Source organism: Orbicella franksi, chromosome 4 (assembly GCF_964199315.1).
Source record: "Orbicella franksi chromosome 4, jaOrbFran1.1, whole genome shotgun sequence".
Classification (NCBI taxonomy): Eukaryota; Metazoa; Cnidaria; class Anthozoa; order Scleractinia; family Merulinidae; genus Orbicella; species Orbicella franksi.
Window position 1 is genome coordinate 17,381,848 of NC_138148.1, and position 21,360 is coordinate 17,403,207.

Consider the following 21,360-nt stretch of genomic DNA (forward strand, 5'->3'; position numbering starts at 1 on the left):
ACTGAGAAGAGGGCTTTCGCGAACCGGATTTCGTGTGAGTGACAAGATTGGGAATAGAGAAATATTGCGCAGATTGAGTGGTAGTTTTACAGCACCGAAACTAAAATTGGTTACACTGCTTCTCAGAAATTTTGTTTTGCCTCTGTAATATCATTAAACGATCTGAATAATTTGAGGATAATCAAAGCGCGGAGTTTAATATTGGCTGGCCGGGAACACGCAGTTCGCAAACCGGAGAGCAACCACTGTTTAAATCTTCGATCGAACTTTCATGTTGAATTTGAAACTGAAAATACACTAAGCGGTCAATTTCCGATAGAAATCTTGTGAGGTAAATGCTATTCTTGCAAATAGTCGCTGCATATTTACGTTCAGAGTCACTCTGGTTCAGAGTAAAGACATACAAAGTCAAATACTGCTTCCGAACGCTACCCCTCCAAAAATCAATTTTGTTCGAAGACCGAACCGCAACGGAGTTTAGTTACCAGTCTTATGCTGCGTGTTATTAGATAGAACGCATGATATGATTGGCTCCGTATATCACATTACGTCAGAGGACATGTCTGCTACATAGGACATAACTGCAACGGTACACGGGTAAACCATGAACCGCGCTCGGCCCATGGCCGCGCGGTTAATGAGACAGTGCGGTCAGTGCGCATGTACGTCGGTTGCATCCAGCCGTAGTGTGAAATCTGACTACGTGAGTCGGGATGTTTTGCCGTAGCGGCTACTACGTCGGGTTTATTTCGCTTCTCTGGCCCTTATCAACAGACATCTCGGCATTTTAAGAATTCCATTGGATACTATATCCTTTAAACTCAATTTAAGTCAAAGATTGCGTCAAGTTTGCCTCTCATAAGCTTGTAAATCCGTATCCTGAATTGACGATAAGTTTTGGCAAAGGTGTTAAAATGGCGAAGTGAGTCAAGTTAAATATTCGTGTTGAGCACGAGGTTGTTTTTCTTCGGTTAAGTTTGCTTTGAGGGTTTAGTGAAGATGTTTTATATCTGGATAACTATACGATGCTATTTTGCTTCTTTGACTATTGATATATTTGTGCTCTTCAATCGATATTCTTTGAGATATTTGTCTCTGAAATTATATATTTCATTCATCAAATTGGTATGGTATTCGCTTTCGCTCAGTAATAACCTGTTCGTCCTAGGAAGGCGAATAACGGCCATCGTCCTTTGAGTGAAGCCATTTGGTTGTGAGAAACTAAATAAAAGAGATTTTAAACTCCTTAGCCGATGTTTCTTTCATCTTTGTATTTCGCTTTACCCGCTAAACATAAAATTTGGCAGACCACCGAGACGTACTCTCCCCAGACCTTTTCAGTCACGGCAGCTGTAGTATACACCAGCCGTAGTGATTTCCTTAAACCCCCTATTGTCATCTAAATTAGACTGCTGGCAGTCCATGCACCTGACCAATGCGTTCATGTTCACGAACAAACACTCGTCTGACCCAAGGAGAAAAGACCGGCTGCCAGCGGTCTTAAACCAAATAGACGTTAATAAACCCAGTGTGACTAGCAAAAAAACAATTTATTAAAACAATTAAAACGATCTCTAGTTGAAAATTTAGATTAAAATAAGCTTTCGGCTTTCAACCTGCAGCTTTTGACGAATGATCAGAAAGACGCGAATGAATGAATACATACAGTGAAAAGAGTGAAAAAATACATAATAGAAATGTATCATTAAAGTGGTGACCGCAAAAGGGAATTTGGATAATGAAAAGAGACTAATTCTATTGTTAGTAGTCTAGAATTATTGTCCGCCTCATTAGTCATGGCAGTGTGCCAGGACTGGCACACGATAATCGCCCTTGTCACATACTCTAGCGTTGTTCACTTACTCTAGCCTGAGCGGCGTTGTCGAAGTCGATTTGATGGCCGTTAAACCATAATATAACTCCAAGTGCAGTCACTGCAGCAGGCGGTGGCCTGAATTTCGGCGAAGGGAATTCTTGCTGTGGTTTTCTGTAAGGTCTGGAAACAGATCTGCCGACTAATTCTTCTGGGCAAAGAATGTTTTCCACGGCAGGTTTATTCTTTAAGATGTTGGTAATGATCGACAGGGGGTAACCGTGGGTCGGTACAAAACGTGGACCCCTCAATCTGGACCCCATTCTGGACCCCATTCTGGACCCCCATCTGGTCTCCCTCTTTTTTCTTCCAAAAAATACGGGCTCCTGATTTAAATAATTAAACTAGGAGCGGGTCCAGAAGGGGATCCAGTAGGGGGTCCAGATTGAGGGGTTCACGTTTTGTACCGACCCGTGGAAACCATTTTCTTCCAAAGCACGAGTACCATATTTAAGTTCATTATATTTTGCTTCAGTTGTACTTGGGAGGTTGGGGACCCGATAAGCTGTACCGGTTTTGTGCTTCTTGTCATGGTGGGAACCAGTCATTATGTGTCGGTTTTCTGTAAACTTGAATAGAAATTATTCCATTAATCCGGGTGATCAAGGTGTCCAAAAACTAGATTTATCCATTACTTTCGGTTTCAATCGAGAAAGAGATCTTAGGGTCAATTGGATTCAAAGAGTCAGAGGGCGTCTTTCTTGATGATGAGAAGGTGTCGTGGCTTTTTTTTGTAGAAACAATCCTTGTGAACAGAATAGTTGTTAGAAACAACAAATTCCGAAAGGGAGATTATGTCATCAGTGTTGAGATTAGTTGTGGAGGATAATATACTGTCATTATTGAGTTTGTCGCGAATATAGGAGCAAGCTTTCTTGACAGGAATCGCTGTAAAGAGGGGAACCACCTAATTTAACAACCAATTTAACAGCAACAATTTTTTTTTAGTGTTCTCGTAATGAGTACATGCATGTTATTGCCTACAATACAATAGGAGTACTATAATATAGCTAACTTACAAATTAAACTGTAATAACATTCTTTATAATAATGTGTATTATCGTTTGTCTCACGATGTAGTCACTTGAGATGTAGATCGCGACGTTTCGACTGCTTACTGATAAGGTCGACTGATTGCACGGTACCATTTATATAACAAAGGTCGGCTGTGATTGTCGCATTTCGATCCTCCTGTTGTTCCATTGTTCCGGCGAGTAGCTGTTCCCTCAGTGGTCCGCTGTTGTACCGTTCTCCTGTTGTTGTGATTCTTGATCGTGGTCATCCATGCTTCAGGAATTTCAATTCCACTATCCCTGTTGATGTTATTAGGGTGAAGTCTTATGTGAATAGCTTCCTTGACCCTACGTGTGTAGCAGTGAGGATCTCGATCAATAAACTGGACCTCATTCCAGATAGGATAGTGGCCGGTCTCGTGGGTGTGTTCAGAAACGGCGGAGGTCTGAGTACGGGCGAGTCGTATATCCCTGTCGTGTTCTTTGATCCTCTCCTGCATAGATCTCCCTGTTTCCCCGATGTAGACTTTGCCGCACTCACAGGAAATCCTGTAGACAACACCAACTTGTTTAGCCGGGTTGACGGTATCCTTTGGTCGCACTAAGTGTGACCGAAGTGTCGTGTCGGACTTGAAGACGGTGCGAATGCGTTGTTGTTCTAGGCAGCGGCGGAGAGACTCCGAAACTCCTTGGACATAAGGTAAAACGGCGGTGGATTTAAATTCCGCGACGGGCTCTCTTCTTGGGGTTGTTCGTGCCTTTATGATCTTCTGTACAAAAGAGGAGGGATATCCGTTAGAAACAAGTACAGATGACAGATGTTTCTTCTCTCCAACGATTACTGATGGTTTGGTCACGAGAGGTTTAGCCCGGTCGTACAGACACTTCACAATACCGCGCTTTACTGACTGAGGATGCCCTGAATCATAAGCTAGGAACAACGAGACGGCGCAGCCATGGGGAGCCCTGTATCAGCAGTTATTGCTAATCTCTACATGGAGATATTTGAAGAACAAGCAATAGAGTCGGCACCTTGCAAGCCTAAGATCTGGAAACCCTACGTAGATGATACTTTCACCATCCTGGATCGGGATAGAGTTGACGACTTCCTGCAACACCTAAACAGTCGACAACCATCAATCCGTTTCACCATGGAGATCGAGAATAACAGAAAGATTGCCTTTCTTGACACGTCAGTTTATAGAGAACCCGATGGCCGCCTCACCACTGGTGTCTTCAGGAAACCAACACATACTGATCAGTACCTAGAGTATGATTCACAGCACCCTCAGTCAGTAAAGCGCGGTATTGTGAAGTGTCTGTTCGACCGGGCTAAACCTCTCGTGACCAAACCATCAGTAATCGTTGGAGAGAAGAAACATCTGTCATCTGTGCTTGTTTCTAACGGATATCCCTCTTTTTTTGTACAGAAGATCATAAAGGCACGAACAACCCCAAGAAGAGAGCCCGTCGCGGAATTTAAATCCACCGCCGTTTTACCTTATGTCCAAGGAGTTTCGGAGTCTCTCCGCCGCTGCCTAGAACAACAACGCATTCGCACCGTCTTCAAGTCCGACACGACACTTCGGTCACACTTAGTGCGACCAAAGGATACCGTCAACCCGGCTAAACAAGTTGGTGTTGTCTACAGGATTTCCTGTGAGTGCGGCAAAGTCTACATCGGGGAAACAGGGAGATCTATGCAGGAGAGGATCAAAGAACACGACAGGGATATACGACTCGCCCGTACCCAGACCTCCGCCGTTTCTGAACACACCCACGAGACCGGCCACTATCCTATCTGGAATGAGGTCCAGTTTATTGATCGAGATCCTCACTGCTACACACGTAGGGTCAAGGAAGCTATTCACATAAGACTTCACCCTAATAACATCAACAGGGATAGTGGAATTGAAATTCCTGAAGCATGGATGACCACGATCAAGAATCACAACAACAGGAGAACGGTACAACAGCGGACCACTGAGGGAACAGCTACTCGCCGGAACAATGGAACAACAGGAGGATCGAAATGCGACAATCACAGCCGACCTTTGTTATATAAATGGTACCGTGCAATCAGTCGACCTTATCGCCTGAAGAAGACTAGCAGTAAGCAGTCGAAACGTCGCGATCTACATCTCAAGTGACTACATCGTGAGACAAACGATAATACACTTTATTATTGCATCTACCACGATGAATAACAGCAACCTTTTCCTCGACAACATTCTTTATTATATGGCCAGCTCCGTGAGCGGGCAAGATGAATCAAATCCTGCGCTCTTATTGGCTACCCGAGCGGGCAAGATGGAGCTATCTTGCCCGCTCGGGACTTCCCGCCGTATCCCGCAAGAAAAATTTCCCCGAAAGCCATGTAATAAATCCTTTATTGAGCAAGCTTGTTCGGTCAAGATGGCTGGATATTGGCCTCGTTCTTTTTTTTGCGAGTTTATGGACCTCGACTCCGTGTCGGTCCATAAAAACACAAAAAAAGAACTTGGCCAATATCCAGCCATCTTGACCTAACACTTGGTCAATAACCCATACATCTTACTCATACGTCTGTAATCCATGCAGCAATGGATAGATAAACAGCTGTAAGACTGCTGATAATTGGAGAGCCTTTTATATATCGATCCATTTTGTAGCCGTCAGTTAGCGGTGAAAATTGCAAATCCTGTTTTATGTTGATTAATTGTTTAGTTAAGTTTCAGTCTGTTATTGTCCTTATTGAGTACAGCAGAAAAAAACATCTCCGTGGCAGCTGTTTATGCAAATTCTTCTTTAATATGACGGATCTCGTTTCTCTTCTAATTTGAATTATGGGAGAGTTATAGTGCTTCACCAGCTACTGGGAAAAACTCTCGGCGAAGATACAGTTAAAGACTTTGAAAACTGCAGTTTTAAGCGAGGCGAATAAGTTTTGAGCATTTAATTTTGTATTCTCTCAGGCTAGGGTCATAATTTTCAACTCTTTACAACCACTCATTCTAAGTCAATAAGCATCCAATGTGTTTCGCTTCTACAAACGTAACAAAGCAATTTGCCAACCCTCTCCTCCCTCTCACCGTTTCATGTGCGAATCAGTTTCTCGTAGGTAATCAGACATAAATGCAAACATTTCATTTTTCTATAGACATAAAGTCCAACGCTCACATTTCAAGACGCAGCTTAAAACCCAACCGCCAGTATCCTGATGGCATTTAAGAAATAAGTGACGGAATCAAGAAGTATGTAAACTCCATTGTTAAGGAATCTGTGGCGTCTTACTGTCTCTCTCCTAACAAAGTGTGCGTGGCAGGTCCCCCCGGACCAAAGGGGATCGAAGGATCTCGAGGTGAACGAGGACCAAAAGGAAGTACTGGAATCAAGGGCGAAAGAGGTATTTAAGATTAAATCACGTGACCTGTCCCTCGATGCTCTGTTCTAAAGGAGAGCTCGTTAGTCCTTAAGTCAAATAGAGGTTTATTTTTAACGCTATTAGGAGCTTTGGTGTTTTTGTTTTTTGTCTCTGAAAGTCTTCAGTTGTGATCAAATTAACACGGTCAGGGGTAAAGGATAACAACATGTTGAATAACGTGTCAATCGTGTAGTCGTATCACAACTAAGAGACCCCTAGGTCACCATATGTCCACCATCTTGGATACACCATGTCGGATTTCAAAAATTGATTTAAAACATCAGAAAAACAATTATAAAAATACAAACCCCGCAAATAGTTTTGGATAAAGTCGTAATTCAATTCAAAATCCTGGATGGTTTCAATAAAAAGCGACGAAAAATTAGCCAAATTGCTGTGTTCTTTGCTTCTTGACTTTTTATGGCGTGCGGTCTAACTTATTTCTGACTTTGTCATTTGAAGAAGAAAATTAGTACACAAAGAACTAGCACAGAACAAATCAAATGATCGCTGTGTCAGTGCCATGTATGTCATCATAAGTCGTGCTGTAAGTTAACAACTTATACTTCAAGGAAATGACAACGAGAAAGAAAAAGGTTAAGGGACAAATGAAACTTCGCGATTCAAATTACTGTTACACTTTTTCTATACATTAAAGCCTAAGTTTAGCTTTAAACGTCTGCCACTGTTTACGATGAATCATTAATTTTATTTCCTTCATTAAATATTTCAGGAGCTCCTGGACATCCTGGACCTAAAGGTGATGCAGGGGAGTCGATATCTGCTCCAGAAGTGATTGTATCTCCTGCTTCACTCACTGTAACTCAGTACCAGACCGCCACGTTTTCCTGCTCAGCTGATGGTAATCCAAAGCCTAACGTATCCTGGAATAAAATAAGTGGAACAGAACTGGTGAATAAGGACGGTCAAGGCAATAAGCTCCAGATCAAGAGTGCTGGTTACAATGACTCGGGGAGTTACGTTTGCACAGCTACAAATGTTTTTGGACGAGCTAACAAGGTCGTGAAGCTTTTCGTACAAGGTAATCAATTTTATGATCGTCACGTACGCTTCAAGCGATACTCTAAGGAGAGCGCTGTTAAGTGTTGCATTATCGTCAATTAGGAAAAAGTTACATTTATTTTAATGTTGCAAATTCAACAATGGAGTCCCATCTCCATGCATTTTTAAGTGCGGCCAAATCAATTTGCAAGTGCATCCAAGTAAGGGAGAGGATAAACAATAGCTGCTGTAACCTTCGCAATTCTTAGAGACTAGCTCTTATATACCCATTGCTTTATTGTACAATTTATACATGCTACATGTTTTAATTTTATATACATTTTTATTATTATTTCTTATTCGTAAATAATTTTAATTTGTGTGTTTGTGTGTCCCCAATAAGTTGTGAAAACTAAATACATTGACACATTAATAAAGCTTTTACTTACTTTACCTACTTGATATGTGCGTTTAGACACCTCCCAAATAATAACGATGCTTTTGCTTGCTTGCGTATTTATCAATTTTTTTATTTTTTTTTTATTTAGTTACTTATTTATTTGTTTGCCATGTATTCAAGTTAAGATATTTCCAAAACATTTTGAAACAGTTCTTGATGTCCTTTTGTCAGTCTATTTACTCTGAGTTAACCTACGACTTCCCCTTCCGCTGTAATCATACACCTCGCAACATTTCCAGCCCTTTAGTCTGTTAGAATTTAGTTGCTAGCGTTTTTTATTTACTCACACCCTTTTAATGATAGTTTGAAGTTGTCCAAATTGTTATCTTTGTTGCCGCAGTTTTCTCCTCTTAAAATCTGTCACGCTCACAGTGTGGTTGTGTTACAATAAAACTAGATGTAAACTATGTCAGAGTTTAAATTTGTCGTCTGTAATAAATGTATAGCCCGTTCTAGGCTCTCGATCAGTGGGGACGAAAAATAGCGGGCGGGTGACGAGCAGATCCCGTTCGCTTTTTCGATCGTCCCTAATGACCGAGGACCTACAACTGGCTATACATTTGCAGACGACAAATTTGAACACTCACATAGCTTACCTGTAGTTTTATTGATCTCAACTCCACTATGCCGTGTGATACGGAGAAGCTTTATACTAAAAGAATGAAGCGTCAATTCAGGATATAAAGATACTATCATATCAAGGCCGTAGCTAGTAGCAGGCAAGCCGAGACACTTGCCTCAGTCTCTTTCTTTTTCGTTTTTTGTTGTTTATAATCATCATAAACACCTTTAATACCAAGGGAAAGACTTTAAACGTGGGCATTGCCTCGGTCACGATTTCTTCGTGGACATTGTCTCAGTCATAATTTTTAGTAGAAGCCGAAAAAGACGACAAATACAGGACACGTTATGGGCGTGCAATCAGACGTCCCAAGAGACTGTAGAACACTGACTAACAACTAGACTGTTCACAGTCCTCTATTCTCGTATTTTTATTCGATCGTTCAAAGCGCAGATACAATCGCGAGAGAACTGGACGCCAGCGCAAAACGGGAGACTTGACAGGGTAGGGGGAGTCAATAGCCCTTTTCACGGTTAACTTTGCTCATTTGCATTACAATAAAATCTAGCATGTGTGAGGCAATTTCGGGCTATTTCGTGGTTTTAGCCGGAAATTGCCTCCCATCCACGTTGGATTAAATTGTAATGCAAATAAGAAAAATTAACCGTGAAAAGGGCTATTATTCCGCAAGTTGGATGTGAGCAGGAGCCATAATCGGGGACGGAGACCGTAAGCGCGCGCCATTTCTAGTATTGGGGTTGTCTCCATGATATGGGACAATAATTCTATTTTTAGAACAAATTGCGCCATCGCCTGCAGCACACGCGCGTACATGCTGCGAGGATTTTTGCGGATGTCGCGCGGGGGAAATGGCTTCCGAAATTCCCGAAATTTTTCATGTTTTTGGCCCACAACTCAACGCGTTTACGTCTGTTGGAATTTTGCTTAAGTATTTTCGTCGTAAGCTGCTCCAGTCTGAGTGAAGTAAGACAGTGTCGAATTTAGGTATGTTCCGCTGTAAGCTTACATATATCGCTGACCAAGTTGTGTTCTGACGGATGCTTCTTTTACATGAGCTGTACATTACTCCACTTTAAATTTCACATATGTTGAAGATTAACAACTTTTCCATTACACAGCGAAAAACTAGCAGGATATATTTAGATATAGCAGAGCTTCAGGACTTCATAGTTTCCTAGCTCCTCTTGCCACACGCTTGCGAGGAATTTGTCAGTCTATCGCGACCGAAAAGTAAAACAAAATAATTGCTAGTTTGAGTTTCGCTTGAATTGTAAGCAACGCTTGATGTTTCATCAAGGCCCAATAACTTTTCGTCCGTAGATACTGCTCAGTTTTATTCGTGTAAAAATCCAGTAAGTTCTCCGTTGTCGATGAATGAGAGCGCCCGCCGATGCGTGTTTTGTACAGTCAGTAAACATGACAAATTGTACTTCCACAGCACTTTCGTGTGAAAGCGTACATCGAACCCAAACAATAACTCTATAGTTTTTAAATATGTTTAAGATTGATAAATGTTTGAGAACATATTAAAAGCTAAACTGAAAATATGTGAATAAAGCAGAAATAATCAGCAAAGTTACGATGACTCTTTCTTTAATCAACTTGGAATAACGGTTTCGATTTTGTTGATCGAGTTATCAAAACTCCTTGTCTTTTTTCATTTTCGCAGTGTAAAACTTCACTATGCCTATGTTGAAGAAAGACACATGATGTTAGTAGCCTTTTTTGCGTTCGTTGAATTTGTTACAGCAGCTCAGCACAAAAGATAACGAAAGAAATCTTTGTCAAAATTTGTTGACAATTGAAAACACCGACTCGGACTTGAAAGTGCACGAACTGCACTATGCAAATGAGCTAATTGTAAGCGTCAGACTTTCCTTTCAAAAACTTTTGCAAACTCACCAAACAAGCAGAAACAATAAGAAACCGTCAAAACAGGTTTTGGTTATGATGAACCATTGTCTGAGAAACTCACAAATTAACTCGATACCAGAGTAGAGAGTTTTCTTGCTATATTCTTAAGGCAGAACAAACGCAAAAACATACAAGTAAGCTTACAACTAGCGTGAGCAGATCTTATTATTCATTCCCAGCGCGAGATTGAAGTCTTGTTTTCGACCCTGAAAACCCACCTTTTCCGTTAGCTCAGAGCATAAAACTACATTTAAGCGCCCTGGTTCGTATTCCCTGCCTTATTCCCTGCCATCGCTATGAAAAATACGCAAGAGAATCTCTCAACTCTCACCATTTGATCACGCAACGTGACAACATCCACGCGAGCGCCCCGACATGTGCGTGAATCTGCGCGGATATATGACGTCAGGATGGCGCAATTTGTTCTAAAAATAGAAAAATTGTCCCATATCATAGGTACGCGCGAATCCCGAGACTTACGGTCTCCGTCCCCGATTATGGCTCCTGATGTGAGATAGTAGACAACCAACGAGGCGCATAGCGCCGAGTTGGCTATAATCACCTGATATCCAACATGCGCGAGTGGAATAATTGTTTTCATAAAAACGCTCCCAAAATATATAAAATGAAACCAAAAGAATCACGCGTACGCTTGTCATATTTGTAAGAGCATGGCAAAATGGCTCATAACCCATGATGGCTAAGCCAGTGAAAACTCTTGAATTGCATTAACCAAAGATCCAGTTTTTAAGAAAATGTGATAACCCAGTTAGAACTGGCTTTGTCAAACTAGAGTATGTCTCTTCTCTGAGCTTAGTAACCCTAGTAGTTTTCTATCGAAAAGCACGTTTAAAAAAATCTTTGTGTCACGCTTTTAAATTCAGGAAAGGAAATACCCCTTACTAGCCGTGTTCGAAGTCCGCGCGTTAAGAAACGGACCAAGTTTTTTCCTTCTCGATTTATGACTCAAGCGTAAAACAGGCTTAACTTACAGTATGGACCGAGAAGACGGCGCTAGTAAGATATTTTTTTTATATACTCTACGCGTATTTCTCTGGTTCGAAGCGGTAGAATAAGGCCCGCTAAATTTACCGATCCTAGGGCGCGTAGTAACTAAGAAGTATAAGAAATGTTAACATGTCCTAATAGTTTCAATCGTTTATTTGTATGTTTATTTGTTTTTTCGTCCAGTTCCCCCACAATTCCTCGAGACTCCCGACAGCGTTGTAAAAGTAACAGGAAATTCGGTAGCTTCTCTTTCCTGTCGAGTATTTGGTTATCCACAACCGACAGTTGTCTGGTCAAGAGGACTTGTGCCGTTACCATAAGGTCGAACTACTGTTATCAATGGCACACTGAATATCTCCAACTTTAAACCTCAAGATACTGGTCCTTATCAGTGCAAAGCCACCAATAAGTTGGGATCTGTTAGTGCATTGACAACCTTGAATTATGTCAAACCAGGTGAGTACCGACGAAGATAGATCTAGACCGTATTTGTCCCATAATATCTCCCACTTTAGTCCTGAAGACGTTGGTCCTTAATCGTGAAGCTACTAACAAGCTTGGATCTGTTAGGGCATGATAACCTGCGCAACGTGTGTGTGACAGCACCTAGGAACTAATATTCTTGGGTTTCACGTGACGTCACAAGCTTTGATCAAATCAGTGTCCGCCATGTTGGTGTCCTTCGGGTGTCAAATTTATGCTAGTAATAGTCCATTTCTACAGTGAAGCTTCTCTATTATCGCTCTATTATTTCGACAACTACATGGATTTCCAGAAGAAAAAAAAAACGATAAAAGTACCGGGCATTAATCTAAAGGTATCCCAGTGCTCTCTGAGAATCCCAAAAGCTTAGAGAGACGAGTAAAGGAAAGATATTAAGATCTCGGTCATCGGGGTTGACACCCCGCAAGCAAACCAGCCGAACAGTTCAGTCCAGACCAGAAAATTCAGAATCTACAACAGCCGCAAGCCTCGAACCATGCAACAGCTTCTAGTTCTGGGCCTGCATCAGCCGGCGCCTCAGTGCATGCAGCCCACATCAGCGCCTTCGAAAGAGGAAATGGATCAGCTCTATGCCAAACTCAACCAATGCAAAATTAAAGCAGTAGCTTTAAGTTTAATTGATCCTTTTGCTGACCACTTTATCGACCAAGGCCGCTCTGTTCCGGTAGTTTCAGAGCGAAGTGTTTGCTACAAACTCGTTCACTCTCTAGCACTCTCTTGTTTGTAGCGTCGCCGCGAATCACCGCAGAAATCCACTCGTTTGTCCTCCTAATAGTGAGTTCCTCCTATTCTTGTCCTTGATTTGAAATAATCTTAGGTATACGAAAAAACCTGAGCCTCTACGATTCCAACTTTTGTTCGAACAGCCAACAACGACGCTTAAAACCATCCCTTCTTTCTCGCATGAACTCTTCTTTGGATACGCTTTGTTTACGCTTGAGGGACACCAAGATGGCGGATGGTAACCGTTGCTAAGCTATTGGTCACGTGGGGGAAACCCAAGAATTGTTTATTTTAACTATGTATTGTTTCACTGACTGAAACATCTAAAACAGTAACCTACGTAGACTCCCCAGCTAGGCTGAAAGTCGACAGGCAGTTTAGCCTTCCCTGTATTTGTTAGCTACACTGATCCACTTAAGTAGCCTTTGTTATCACTACTATTAGAAGATCGCTAAAACAGGCATTTTATGGACAGATCGAGATTTAAAAACTCGCGCTGTTACTAGAAATCATTTTTTGTTCTTTGGTTTCTGATAATACCCTAGAATTGCGCTGTGAACCCTTGTGGTGTAATTGTCGCGCGCACATTGGGAGAATAACCCCATTTTCTCAGAATTAAGCTCGATAGAGAGATACATAATCGTTTCCGCGTGGTCGTGAACCATGTATCATTTTCTTGATTGTAGCGTGAACCAATTTTAACGCATGTAATGTCAATAATTATCTGAAATGTAAAATTACCCGGCAGTATTCGTAAAATTCAATTCAATTGTGTCCTCGAGAACAAAGCATGCGAACAAAAATAAGACTTAGTGCCGCTTAAAGTTGCAAACTTTAGTTATAAAACATACATTAATTAATTTACCCCTTCCTCGTCGTTTACGGTTCACAACTATTACTTTACCCTTGGCTTTTGTCCGTTTCTAGCTGATGTTGCAAGTTTTTATTAGGATCTTTAGATTCAAAGGAATCATCCTAAAGCGTATTGATCACGTGTTAATCAACTTATTATCAAACTCGAGTTAATCTGTTTTTATCTATGGCAGTCTGATTGTCTTTTTTCTGCAAAATATGCAATAAGAGGCTGATGAATACTCCCACAGTGGCTATTACGCGGTCTTATTAACCTGTTCCAGTGATTTTGTTGAGACCCTGGTACTCATTCAGACGTTTTATCTACGGAAACTGTTCAGTCTCTTGTTGACTATATAAAGTTTTGCTAAAGCTGTCTTTGTTTTTCTTTTTGAAATTCCAGATTTCTGGAGAAATTCGGCGATTATAACAGGAAACTCATTTTATAGAAGTCGCCTTCATGAATTCCTAAAACCCGCTGTTGGAAGCAACCCTAGTTGGGTGCTGTGTTACCGCGCTTCCACTCACGGCTGGGCTGTCAGTACCTTTCACAGCAGGTGTGATGGGAAACGAAACACTGTTACCATCATCAAAAAGGGACAGTACGTGTTTGGAGGATACACTGACATACCTTGGGGTAAATAGAAATTTTCGTATGTGTTTTCTTTAATTATAGGCTATTAAGGGACGGACCATTAGAAAAGTGATTGGGATGGGAAAAAAAAACAATCATGCAAGGGAAGGTGACTGAAACAAAAAATCGTGCGAAGAAGAAGTAAAGAAAAAAATTCCTGCAGAGTGAATTGCACTGTCGGGCTTACGAAATGTACCCGCCTGAAGGGCACCTTGGTAAACAATTTAATACCGTTTTCCTGGTCCTGGTGAAATCCCCAATGACCTGGGTTTCTCTACAGTTAAGAAAACGGACATTTTTCCCTTTCAAGGCTGATACATTTTGTGCGTAGCAACTTCATCGTGGACACTGTAAGCCAAACACCCTTGCAGAAAAATCCTTATAGCTAACCACGGCTTAAAAGTGATAAAAAAGCATGTTCTTTAAACAGCCGCCCTTTTTAATTCGTTTGCATTGAAGCAAACGCAGCACATACTGTGTTTTGAAAGTCTCGACATATAGGAGTGATTTCACAACTGACATGTATAAATTACGATTGTGGACACAGATGTGCACACCCATTGCGAACCGTAACACTTCTCCTAAGATGGCCGCCAAGATTAACGATGGACAAATGTTGTAATCAAAGACAATTATAGAGGTGTTAACACAACTGATGCGTTTAGTATGGGCAGTTTCAGTCTATTTTAATCCAGGTTCTAATGAGCGGTGTTAAAGTAATTTTGGAGCCAGCCTGCAGGCCGTTAAAGCCTGACATCTCGGCACTCACCTGACTTCTTCCTAACTTCTTCTTCTGATAAAACATGTTCGCATAAATAAAGAAATAAAGAGTGCAGTAGCTGGACCTCATGTCGTACAACCGCCGCGAGGACGATTACTCCCTGAATTGTACGACACGAGGTCTAATTACTCATCCATCGTATCAACAACAAAATTATTAACCCGCTTATGTTCTAGATCACTATATAAAAGTGAAAAAAGTAGTATTCCGGTTTGTCTGGATGATGTTCGGAAGGTATTTCGTCTATCATGAATTACGGAAAAGGATAATCATTTGAATCTTAAAAGTTATTGTCGTTTCACAATTTCAGATTCAAATTTCAAAATTAAAAAAGTCTTTCGAGAACTGGGTAAGATGAAAGATTGTTATACAGTTGGCGTTTTTCCTGCTACAGCGCGCCCATTCACTGGCTAGTTCATGGTCACATGACGTCTAACAAAGAAACTGTTACACGCCAAACGCCATGATCGGGCAACATTGCGAAAACTATGCCGTTAAACGGGAATCAGCTCACTGTTACCCGCGAAATGTTGACGGCTGTTACACGTCATTTGTCAATAAAGTGAATATGGGGCAATACTTATAGTGCTACTCGTAAACCCTTAATAACTCTTCAAAAGAGAGCTATACGAACTATAACTTTTTCAAAACCAGATGAACACTGAGCCTCTTTTTAAGGAATTAGAGATCCTTAAATTAACTGATCTTGTTACCCTTCACAATGCACTCCTCATATATCACTATTACTATAATCTTCGTCCATCTTCCTTTGAAATTTTTTTTTTTGGAAACAGTAGCATATGTACACTCATACAATACTAAGCTTGCTTTTAAATCAACCTATTACATCAATACCATCAAAACAAACTATGGTAAATTCAACATTCGCTTTGCAGCTGTAAAAGTTTGGAATCACCTTGAAGAAAGTATTAAACACCTCCCCCTTAAAACGTTTAAAAACAATGTCAAGCTAAACATCTTACAGTCTTACTGCTCATGAGTTTTCAACTGGTATTTGTTTATTTATTTTATTGATTGATTGATTGATTGATTGATTTATTGATTTGTTGATTTGTTGATTTATTGATTTATTGATTTATTGATTTATTGATTTATTGATTTATTGATTTATTGATTTATTTATCTATCCTCTTTAGAGTCCAGCGGTGGATACACTGCCACTTCCAATGCGTTCATATTTTCACTCCGCAACAAAGAAGGTCTTGGACCATTCAAGAGCTTGTTGACGAACCCATCACGTGCAATTTACAGGTACCCAAGTTACGGTCCGGTATTTGGTGGCGGGAGTGACATCCTCATTGCTGACAATGCAAATGGTGACACTAACTCATTCACAAACTTTGGCCACTCTTACTCTGTTCCAAGTGGAGTACAAGACAAAACGACAATCCTGGCTGGGACTTACGTGTTTTCACCTGACGAGGTAGAGGTCTACTGTCTTGGCTGAACAATAATGATGTGTAAATCATTAAAACTAAGCACCCTACAAAACGTACGCAAGATTTCAACGCAACACATTGCAGCATTCTTGCGCATGGAAACTTTTGCTACCCCAATGCATTGCACCATCTAACATCTTGGAACATACTGCAACTGGATGACCAAACTTGGGCAACAAGTTTTCGACAAGGATCAGTTCTATGTCCAACGTGTTATGTTGAAATATTACGTGTGTTGTAAATTTACCTTCCCGTTTTTTATTTGATTATTTTTCAACACCCTCAATTCCATATGTTTTGCTCCATATAGAATATCGTCCCGTTTTGAATGCAAATGGACTGTTCTTAAGACTAAACTGAGTGCATTTTTTATGGTTATGTTTTGGATTTGTTTTTATACGGCGCAACATGAACTGATGAATCACGAATTGACATCATGGCATAAGCTGCATAAGTGATACCTTCCCTTATTGTAGAGTTGAAATTATCGTTATTATCGTTATGTTACTTTCACTTCACTATTGACTGGAAAATAAATCTACAATTGAACCTTGGTCTCGCTATTTTCGGGGTACGGGAAGGGGGGAGGCTCGCTACTTTACGGGGGACAGGGGTCGCTACTTTTGAGATCTATTAGCGGCCACAAATTTTCAACGTTACTTTCGGGGGGTGTCACTACGGACACTACGGATACCACGGATAAAACTCGTGATAATAGATTTATGAGAAATACTTTCCACGTTCATATGTATCACAATTCAGGTATCATGAAAGCAATCTTCTTTGATAATTGTCTTTTCCTTTAAAAGGAAACATTACAATCTTCGCTGAATATTAAAACGTGTTTCGTAGCTCAGTTGAAGCAAATTAGTTTGGACCTTTCAACCAGCCTTAGTCAGACGTTATCAAAAAACGGGAAGCTGCAAAAACAGTTATTAGTGTTTATTCATATTAAATTAACCTTATTTTTACAACTATTAGCTACTTCTTTCATTGAGAAAGAAATATCTTTGACATAAGTACTGTACGAAATTTGAAGACACAACAATCACCGAGGGGTCATTTTGGATTAAAATTTCGAGGTAAACTCGGTAAGAAAAATCACATTTTTATCGTGATGAAGCTTCGTTTTCAAAATGCTCTCCCTCAACACTATAACTCAAAGCCGGCGTTTTCAAATTCCTCCGGTTTGAAGTTAACAAATCGACACCAGGTTTTCATGCTTCTGTCCTGTTATTGATCATGAATCTCGTCATAACATTGTCAAAGTAGCTGTGGATCGAGATTCATTGTCAATAACAAGACAGACGAATCAAAAACTGCCGTAACTTGTTTTTTGCAAAACTACATGGCATAAATTATAAATTCACGTGTCTGTCCGCTTATTGACAATGAAAATTAGCCAAGTAGCGCGAGAATTTCTGCAGTTTGTGTAAAAAGCGTTTTCCTGACGGATTAGTGTGGACGTAAGGCCTAACCGTAGAAATAAAGCTGCGTTTTCAAATCTCTCCAGTGTAGTATGGACGGACCTAAGTCCGATGGAATGGCAGAACTTCATTGAAGGTAGTAAAAATAATTTGTTTTGATTTTAAACTTCTTCTGGAATTCTTCAATCGTTAAAATGTTTCCACCCGCATTCAACATATGACATCTTGCGCAAAGTGAATTTTCCGCTTGAACTAGGATCTCCGAAAAAGGGCTCATTTTCAATAGCTATATGTTTACTGTTCCACAGAAGAAAAAAGTAGTCGTAAAAAATATATTGGTCTTGTTATATCTTGTTAGAGCCTGAAATCTTTAAAACGTGGAAAATATACACGATAATTGGTTTCGCGGCGATCCCGTAACATTAACTGTCACATTAACCGCAGGGACAGCTGTAGTCAGTCCAGTTACAACTAGTTGTGATTGTTTTGGTCTCTTTGTAGCGTTCAATTGAGTGTCGAAAAAGCAAAACTAAAGTAATCACTCTAGCCAATCACAAAGGATACAGACAGTACAGTGAACCAATCAAACCTTCTGGTAATTACATGCAGCTGCCGCGAAACGCGGGTAAAAGAGTGCGAACGAGTCACGAATGGTTTTGGTTTTACTTCTGATTGGATGAGAAAGTGGCGCGAGCTTTTTTTTTAAGCCAATCGTGCAGCGTAGTCGATTCAAAACCAATGGATTGCCGACACTCAAATGAAAACCGTCTCTATCTATTTGAAGATGTAAATAAAAAGCCTGCGACCGACTTTGTATTTGTGCATTTCCCTGTGTTCAACCTCTTCCCGCTTCCTCGGTTGGGACTGAAGATTTTCCTTAAGTCTTTTACCATGAGTGCAATGTTTCCTTGGCCGTGGTGTGCACTCTTAAAGACCACACAAGTGACGCCTTAAATTATTCAAAAACTCAAGGAAACAAGGAAAAAATGTGGTGCATTTGTTTTTCCCAATAACTTTCAAATTTTAACGGCAAAGAGCCAATTAATTCCTTCAGTGAGATGTGCCTGCAGGGAATCATGGTAGCTGTATTCATCATCTTGGACTGGATATTTGTTCTGATGAATACACTTACCATGATTTCCTGCAGGAACCTGTCATAGAGGGAATAGGCCAATTTGGATATATTAAAATTCTAACTTTGTTCTGAAGCCTAGCGGAATAAAACAAAAAAAAATTAATTATTAACCCTCAACCTCAATGCGATTTCTTTTGTTTTATTCCCGTAAGCCTCAAATACAAGCAAGAATTTTAATATATCGAAATTGGCCTATTGACTATTAGAGGGGAAATCAGTGAAACTCTGCGCTCACATGACAGATCACCACCTCCTTCTTGAACCCAACGAGTTCATGGCAGATATTCAGTGAGAAGTCACCTGTCTAGCTCCACTCCATTTTTCATTTTTTAGTTATGCATTACTGTCTATTGAAATTTGCCTTGAATGTCTTAACTACATTTCAGAACTTCACAACACAGTAATAGTGCTGTCAGCCTAGTTAATCACCAATAAAAATATTTTTCCGAGCCAGTTTGACCCACTGTTGATAAGGACGGTATAGCATCTACAGAATCTACATCTACATCTACGTTTTGCAACCTGCAAAGGGATTTTAAAAAACAAATCATGTCACATAGGCAGAAGCCGATGGAGAGGAAGCCTTCTATGCAGAAACTCATTGTGCTTGTCACTCATCGCACCTAAAGGGCATCTGCAAAGGAGGCTAATGAAGAGGTGCTCCAAAGGAAGCAGGGGCCAGATGAAGGTGGGTCCTTTTTCTCTCCACTAGCGGAAGAAAGTGTGAAAACAATTTTGGCCCATCATGAGGCAAGGGATCCCATATCTTTTCCAGAGTGGATTTGCAATGGATTTTTATTCTGGATGGTACGTACACAAGCAGCAGCTTTGCTGCCATCAATTACCCTGGAACCTGTATGAAGACGTTATGTTTATCAGTGTTACATAGTTTATCGTTGCAGCTAGGTAATGGTTCACAGGAATCCCGAGTCCAGTAGAATCTTCCTACAGAACCCAGCACTATTAACACTAGAGCAGTTAAATTGGTTTACAATTTTAGCTGTTGAATTTCATTGCTCAAGTAGAACTTTACAGTACATTGTATCATCGAGCTTGAACATAAAATTGAAACTTTGTCCGCGCGCTGATGTTTTTTTTTTCTTTCTTTTTTTAAAGTGTGGTTATTTATCCGGTTTATGACTGATCAAAATGATGAGTTCAGTCCAAGAGTATAGACCCTTTGCATAAATCGCGCCTAAATTTAATTTTACACTCTTAAGCCTCACGATTCATGTGTAAAATCCTTGGTCTAGAAACGTGAGTACGAGGCTCAGGATGTGTAAAGTATTGTTATTCAACCTTATGCTCCATTTAAGCAAAGGATCCTAATTTTCGCTTTGGTGTTAACAGTGAATGAAGAATTCTGCGGTGGATATGTTAAGTACCAAAGACGACTGGAGCAAATTAAAATCCAAACTGAACAAACTGTGATTACACTACTATCGACTTGGGAAATCTAAAACGTCAAATAAAGAAAACATGGCTTAAGAAATAGATTTCAGTTGCATCCATGACACGGACCAGTGGTTACTCAGATCTCGACACAGCGGAATATATTGGGCGTCAGGGACTGACATATTCATTTCAGCCATGAACTGTAGTATCCAACAATAGTATTCTTCCACCGCTTTGTTTTGTTTTGTTTTATTTCTTTCAGATCTAATTAATTTTCTATTTTGCCATTTAAGGTATCTTTAAGTTTTACTGTTTCTCATGCTCTAAGGGGCATTATGGGTGATCCGTGCAAATTTACAAAGAAGCAAAGCTGTAAAACATACGTTTTTCTTTATCTTTCCGTTCTGATTTCACATTTGGAGACAAAACATATACTGTAGATGGAGAAACCCCTTTTCTAGTTGTACCAGCGTTTTTGAGCCGATCGAGTGATTGTTGAGGGCGTAGGAATTTTTTTACAGTTAAAACCGAATAATTTGATTAAGTCTTAGCCACTCAAGCCACAAAAATAACATCTCCAATACTCTGAGAAGTAGGGTAGTGCTTTGCTCAATCGACTCAAAAACGCTTGTAAACCTAGAAAAAGGGGTTTCTCTATCTACAGCAAAAGTTTCTTCTCGAAAAATAAACTCAAAGGGGAAATATGAAGAAAAACGTATCTTTTGCCGCCTTGTTTCTTTACATTCTTGACCTGATTACACATAATGCCCCCTAGAGCCTAAAGGGATCTGTCGATTGAAACGCTTAATTTTAGTTCGCAACACCTGATAACTTCACTCAGAAGTCCTGATAACTCAATCCTTTCCTGATTGACATTTTTCCGCAATGTAATACTGCAGATATTCGTTATTTACTTGCCAGTCTGGACCCGCTGTCAAGATCACGTATAGTTTTCGCGAGTGTTAAGAGAAATTCGATTGCTTCATATCCCACTTCACAATTCAACGTCAAAAAGCTAAACCGGTCGCGAGACACCTTAATCTCCCCAATCATTCTAAGCAACATCCTTTCCCTACATCAAGGAAGTACATTGTACGGAAAGCCGCAAAACTCTAGAACAAAAATTTATTTTACAAATCGGCACTCTTAATCCTCACGGTATCAACGAACGCTTTTCATTCAACTAATTTATT

General features: G+C 40.3%; 2 protein-coding genes, 1 long non-coding RNA gene and 1 pseudogene across 4 annotated transcripts in view; 2 read left to right on the top strand and 2 right to left on the bottom strand.

The window, feature by feature from the left end:
• Positions 1–21,268, bottom strand: part of LOC145484895 (uncharacterized) — a 90,758-nt gene extending 69,490 nt beyond the window's left edge. Inside the window, exon 1 of the long non-coding RNA XR_014049099.1 lies at positions 21,203–21,268. This is a non-coding gene — a long non-coding RNA (uncharacterized LOC145484895). The remainder of the gene's footprint in view (positions 1–21,202) is intronic.
• LOC145484855 (uncharacterized) overlaps positions 1–21,360 on the bottom strand; it is a 137,645-nt gene that overhangs the window by 97,959 nt on the left and 18,326 nt on the right. The gene's annotated exons all lie outside the window — the stretch shown is intronic.
• On the top strand, positions 3,841–5,450 carry LOC145484766 (uncharacterized). Its single transcript, XM_081463401.1, has one exon. The coding sequence runs from the start codon at positions 3,843–3,845 to the stop codon at positions 5,034–5,036; it is 1,194 nt and encodes a 397-aa protein (XP_081319527.1). The 5' UTR covers positions 3,841–3,842; the 3' UTR covers positions 5,037–5,450.
• On the top strand, positions 5,782–17,031 carry LOC145484745 (contactin-2-like; annotated as a pseudogene). The gene is made up of 5 exons (XR_014049068.1): positions 5,782–6,271; positions 7,023–7,331; positions 11,440–11,712; positions 13,739–13,972; positions 15,908–17,031. The product of XR_014049068.1 is annotated as a contactin-2-like (transcript).